Source organism: Citrus clementina, unplaced genomic scaffold (genome assembly GCF_000493195.1).
Source record: "Citrus clementina cultivar Clemenules unplaced genomic scaffold, Citrus_clementina_v1.0 scaffold_5, whole genome shotgun sequence".
Lineage (NCBI taxonomy): Eukaryota > Viridiplantae > Streptophyta > Magnoliopsida > Sapindales > Rutaceae > Citrus > Citrus x clementina.
Window position 1 is genome coordinate 34,249,515 of NW_006262201.1, and position 6,224 is coordinate 34,255,738.

The 6,224-nt window shown below is 34.6% G+C and overlaps 1 protein-coding gene across 3 annotated transcripts; it reads left to right on the forward strand.

Moving 5' to 3' along the window:
- Nucleotides 1-1,288: 1,288 nt before the first annotated feature.
- LOC18040980 (chloroplast stem-loop binding protein of 41 kDa b, chloroplastic) lies at nt 1,289-5,484 on the forward strand. Of its 3 annotated transcripts, none has more exons than XM_006433509.2 (10): nt 1,291-1,640; nt 1,815-1,952; nt 2,076-2,162; nt 2,278-2,368; nt 2,469-2,523; nt 3,087-3,147; nt 3,857-4,078; nt 4,396-4,512; nt 4,616-4,705; nt 5,119-5,484. In XM_006433509.2, exons 1-10 carry the CDS (start codon nt 1,536-1,538, stop codon nt 5,296-5,298), a joined length of 1,146 nt encoding a protein of 381 aa, XP_006433572.1. In that variant the 5' UTR covers nt 1,291-1,535; the 3' UTR covers nt 5,299-5,484. The 3 variants fall into 3 exon arrangements, with proteins under 3 accessions (XP_024040802.1, XP_006433572.1, XP_006433571.1); XM_006433508.2 differs by having other exon boundaries at nt 1,292-1,640; nt 1,818-1,952; XM_024185034.1 differs by lacking the exon at nt 4,396-4,512 and having other exon boundaries at nt 1,289-1,640; nt 5,119-5,475.
- Nucleotides 5,485-6,224: the final 740 nt, after the last annotated feature.

The window sequence follows — 6,224 nt, forward strand, 5'->3', positions numbered from 1 at the left end:
ATTGATCCGGACGCCAACAAGGCATGCAATATGGGCCTCTGTCTAATCAAACGCACCAGATACAACGGAGCGCGTTCGGTACTGGAAGACGTGTTGTACGGTAGAATACCCGACTCCGAGGATGGCAGGACTAGAAAACGGGCCGAGGAATTGTTACTGGAACTGGAATCAAAGCAGCCTCAGCCCGACTTGTCGGATATTTTAGGCCTCAATTTAGATGACGAATTTGTTAATGGGCTTGAGGAGATGGCGAGGGTATGGGCTCCATCAAGATCCAAAAGGCTTCTCATCTTTGAAGAGATTTCTTCCTTTAGGGATCGGATTAGCATGTTAACTCCATCTTACTATTTAGGGGATTGTCACTTTTCACATACAGTAATTAACATATATCATTTATCTCCCTTTTATTTTTATAATAACCAAAAATCTCCCTAACAACATAAGTTTACAATATTACCCTTAATTTTTAATTACTCTTTTATTTACATTTATTATAAAATAAATAAATTACATGAATAAAAACTAAATAAAAAAACTAAATATTAAAAACAAGAAATATATGTTTTGATATGAGCAAAAAAATTAATAATAATTTTTTTGTAATTATTTATTCTGTGAACATTTTCTTATAATAAACATTTTGTAATATTTTAAAATTAAATGTAAAAAATATAGGCAAAATATTTTATTATTTATCTTATAATAAATTTTTATTTGTCATTCAAATTTTCTTATTATAATTTTTTTATCATTTTATAATAAATTTCTTATATATTTATTATAAGAAAATTTGCACAAAATAAATAAGTACAAGAAAAAAAATTTATTATTAATTTTTTTCTCATATCAAAACATATATTTCTTGTTTTTAATGCTTAATTTTTTATTTAGTTTCTATTCATGCTATTTATTTAATTTATAATAAATATAAATAAAAGAGTAGTTGAAAATAATGGTAATATTATAAACTTATGTTATCAGGGGGGTTTTTACCCATTATAAAAATAACAGGAGAAAAAATAGTATATGTTAATTAATGTAAAGAGGAAATTGGTAATTTCCCTACTATTTATGGAATCAAAGAGGGTGTCAATAAAAATTATCTATGTTTCAAATTTTTTTATGGGGTATATTTGGAAAAGGGTTTTAAGAGGATAATGGTGGAGTGCCAATAGTACAACTCTCAGAACAAATGTGTATGCCATGCTTATGGGTTGGATTGAGCTGTTCATTTGTCCAAAACAATTGCCCAATGGTCCAATATTTTTGCTCTGCGAAGTTCAGAGCCATGTACTGCTGACAGTTTTTCCACCAGGCAACAAACATTCAACATAACAGAAAATAGAGGAGGTGATGAAATATAGAATGAGAGGCTGTGGATATAACCAAAGTGAAGTGGGTCATTGTCTTATCCAAACTGTAAGAATGAGAGAGAACCCAGGAGTGATGAAATGGGCACAGCCAGAATCTTTCAAAATTTCATTAAACCAAGTCCCTCCAATACCAAGTTGAGAGGCAGAGGCTAAGCAGCAACCATGGCAAGCACGGTGGTTGTGCAGCACCAAACACAGCCTTCTTTCTCCACCCTCACTTCGTCTCTTTCTGACTTCAATGGCACTAGAATCCACTCTCAAATTCAGGTCCCCTCATCTCTCTTTCTCTATATCGCATATTAATAATTTAACCTTGATATGTTAAAAGTTGTCAACGACTATGGTATTGCTGATTTTTAGTGGTTTTAGTTTCTTGTCTACTTGAAAAGTTGCCAAAAATGAATTGTAACAAAATTCTCGATATGTTACATATACATATAGCAGTATAGGAGAAAGGTGTTGCAGCCAAAAGTAGGGCTGCAAATTACAGCTTCTAGTGAAAAGAACATTCTTATAATGGGAGGAACTCGATTCATTGGTGTATTTCTTTCAAGACTCCTAGTCAAAGAGGGTCATCAGGTATATGAGTATTGCCAATTTCTTGTGTTTTCTTGTTTCCATTTTTTTTCCCCCCATATTGTTGTATCGGGTAAGTTTTGAGTTCATATCACATTGTTCTCAATTCAATTGTTTCTTTGGCAGGTGACCTTGTTTACTAGGGGAAAGGCACCAATCGCCCAACAATTGCCCGGTGAATCAGACCAGGAATTCGCCGAATTTTCTTCCAAGGTATAATTACATATGTTTGAAAAGTGTGTTTGACATATTGGATTACCTTTCAAAGGTGTGAATTAGCATGCAACAAGTATTAAAGGTTTTTTATTAATTATTATTTTTTTCCCAGATCTTGCATTTGAAAGGAGACAGAAAGGACTATGATTTTGTGAAATCCAGTCTCTCTGCCAAAGGCTTTGATGTTGTTTATGATATAAATGGTATGTCCAGTCTTATTAGTGCACTCTTTTTTAACTAACAGACTGTAAATCTCACTCTCTTTTCTTCAACATATTGAATATTTTTTTGTCATATCTTCAGGACGAGAGGCAGATGAAGTCGAACCCATATTGGATGCACTGCCAAATCTAGAACAGTATGCTAAAGATATTTATAGAGTTTAATTAGCTATTTTAAAAGTCATTTCTTTCATTTTAACCCATCAGGTCTTTAGTAGGGTTAATAGTTAAACATTTTTTAAGTCTTTTAAATAAGATGAATTCCAAAATTTGACATGAAGTTCCTTTAATACTGTTAAGAATACAGATCAAATTGGAATGGGCACAGTTAAATAATAAATTTTGCAGAAGAGAAATCCCACTCAGTGTAGATAGGCATGTCAACACTGATGGTGAGCAAAAAGTGAAATAGCTTGCTTGATTTAGTTGAATAGATAATTAAATAATAACATGGATATATTTAGTTGCGTAATGTCTAACAGTACTACATTCCTTAGAGTGAAGAGGCTGAAAACCTTCATTAGCATGTTAGTAATGAAGTTGGCAGCAAATAAATTGAATAGTATGAGCTAACAGGATAGATAATCAGTATTTCCAAGAACCTTCCGTTTATGCTTTTATATCTAAGCTCACTAACAATCCTTTCATTATTTTTCATGATCTCAAACAATTAGGAAATCTCTTTTCTGCTGATTCTCAGGTTCATCTACTGCTCCTCAGCTGGTGTTTATCTAAAATCTGACCTTTTACCACACTGTGAGGTAAGTCCATAGATATAATTTTGTTTTAGAATGCTTAAACCAAAGATTTTGATGTAATGAAATTTTTGACACAAAATCATTTGTAGCTTGTCCAAATGTATTCGGGGAGATCTTTTGAAAGTAGGAAACCAAAGTAGTTGCATTTAACATTACTAGCATATCAAAACAACTTTTTTTTCTGAAGTTTATACCCTCCTCTTTGTTGAACGGCCCTGTTAGCTCATTAGCTAGTGCCATTATTGAGAGGTCTGAAGATTTTCCTTAGGCTAGGGCTGAGTGCATAGTCTGAATATAATTAGTGTCAACTACTCTACAACCACAAGTAATAATGAGTTTCAAGTTAAATGATGAGACTACCCTCTCTGTTTTTTGTTCTTCCACTTCAGCCAACCCTTGCCTTTTCTAGTCCAGTTTTGGCTTCTAAAATTTCATCTTTTCCCCTGCCATACACTCTGAAAGCAGAAGCTCTATTATACTCTAGCATGCTGTTTTCTTCCCATGTATTTCTCATGTGGCTGACGGTGGTTCTGCACTTCTGCCCAGTGGTGTGAGATTTTAAATATTTGTTACTTGCAAAAATGGCGAAACTGTTGCCAACTTGTTTTTTCTTTTCATTTATGGTTATTGCTATGTTTTCGTAACTTGGTGTTTCTTTCTTAATCTAATTTTCCCTTACATATCTTCTAATCAATTATCTGCTGATTATTAGACCGACACTGTTGATCCAAAGAGCAGGCACAAGGGAAAGCTTAATACAGAGTCCGTACTGGAATCAAAAGGCGTGAACTGGACTTCTTTAAGGCCAGTCTATATATATGGTCCCTTGAACTACAACCCTGTTGAAGAGTGGTTCTTCCACCGTTTGAAAGCAGGTCGCCCAATTCCAATCCCAGGCTCCGGAATACAAGTAACCCAGCTTGGTCATGTAAAGGTTAGAAAACTATAAATCTCTATTAATTGCTCATGTACTTCGAAGCAGCTCTTATATGAATCACTTTAAATCAACTTTTCATATATAAATATATAATTAGGTTTATTTCTCCTTTCTAGAGAAATTATAGCCAAATAAGAAGTTAGTTTGCAAGTAACTCCAGTTAAAATTTTAACAACAAGAGTCACCTCTATTTGATAATTTCTATACAGTGTACATACTACTAAACCAATGTTCTTCTGCTAATAGTCGTCCACCAGTGCTTATAATATTTGTAAAAATAATGTCTATAGTAAGATGCAATTTTACAATTGCAGGACTTGGCTAGGGCCTTTGTTCAGGTTCTTGGTAATGAAAAAGCCAGCAGGCAGGTATTCAACATCTCAGGAGAGAAGTATGTCACCTTTGATGGATTAGCCAGGGCATGTGCAAAGGTGACAGGGTATTGTATTGCTGGTAGTGTCGAACATAGAATGCCAGATGATTGAAGTTAACTAACAGAAAGATTCTCTCATTTTCTATTTTATTTTTCCTCAGGCTGCTGGATTTCCGGAGCCTGAACTTGTGCACTACAACCCCAAAGAGTTTGACTTTGGTAAAAAGAAGGCTTTTCCATTCAGGGACCAGGTAATTGCAAGCTTAAAAACTGCATTTTCAGTCAACATGGTTAAGAGATCGATGCTGGCATTCTATATTTGCATATAATCCAAAAATCTTGGAGACCTTGAAAAATAGCATTATTCAATACTCCTCTGAAAATGATATTCAAAGGATAAGGCTCCTATCAAGAAGAAAATTCTTTAAGGTGAGATCAGCATCTAGAAAGTAGAAACTAGGAACTTTTCATGGTAATCTTTTTCTTATTCATCAACATGGTCAAAGGTTACCCAGAAATGGAGGAGAAATGTTGTTTCCAAATTTGCCATTTATTTTAGCATGATGGTTTTTCAGCCAATATCATTGTTATCACCTTGCCAAAATCAAAGGAAAATTTTTGGGAACTTTTTATTTTATTTTATTTTTGTGTGTAATGCATGCAGCATTTCTTTGCGTCAGTTGAGAAGGCAAAGCATGTGCTCGGATGGAAACCTGAGTTTGACCTGGTGGAAGGTCTTGCAGACTCATACAACCTAGACTTTGGCAGGGGCACATACAGGAAAGAGGCTGATTTCTCCACAGATGACATGATTCTCGGCAAGAAACTCGTTCTTCAGGCCTAGTTCATTCACACATTTCCTAGGGTTTTTTTTTTTTCCCTCCTTATAGTTACTTTGTTGATCATTTTCATCCAAGCTCTAGGCTGCCTACTGTTCATGGTTTATGGTTTCAACTGAAAATATTTGAGTTCCACATGTATCGTAAACCTTGTATGAGAATTAATAAATCAATGCAAGTCATTTTCTCGACTTTTATGTTTCTTGTAGCATAGGCAACTACAGGTTCTCAATGTTTGAACTTTGAACATCATCCTTTGCAAGCCATGATGGTTTGAAAATGGTTAAAGGCCATGGATCCTCCGACTCCGACTCCCCGTCGTAGTTTTGAACTAAAGCCCATGAAATGTGCCACTGTTTTATCAGCCTATGTAGCGAGCCCAGATGTAGTAGGGCAGCAACAGCCGCAGGGTGAATGAAATTTTCGATCTTTTACAGGGCAAAACGGACATTGTATATGGAGTATACAATATTCGTCTCCCTTGACTTTATTTAATAGTTAATATTAATGCATGGGAACGTCATGTCAATATTATATAGTCATTTTGAGACACGTAATGCTGAAATCCTTTTCCCGTTTTGCTGGGAAATGACTAACACCTCTATAACAAACGCGTCACACTCAAGTCTTAATAGATTCATTTGCAGCAAAGCCTCGTAGACATCGATTAGTGCATTTGCATTTGCATTTGCATTTTGTGGGTGGACGCGACGTGTAAAAGTAAACTTGAATTTCACTTGATGATCTTATTATTCCTGGTATGGGTATAACAAGAGCATTATCACTTTTGACTCTTTTTCTCAATAAATAAAATATTGTAAATAATCCAACCGATATGGGGAACTAGAAAGTTGTAAAATAAAACCCCTCAAAGTTGAAAGTTATCTCCACAAATCTCGTAAAATCTTGACTGTTGATTATCTTAGTTCGA

Coding starts and splice junctions, on each gene's coding strand:
- LOC18040980 (XM_006433509.2), top strand. CDS start 1,536: ATGGCAAGCACGGTGGTTGTGCAGCACCAAACACAGCCTTCTTTCTCC. Junction 2,369..2,468: donor TGTTGTTTATGATATAAATG/GTATGTCCAGTC, acceptor TCATATCTTCAG/GACGAGAGGCAGATGAAGTC. Junction 3,148..3,856: donor ACCTTTTACCACACTGTGAG/GTAAGTCCATAG, acceptor GCTGATTATTAG/ACCGACACTGTTGATCCAAA.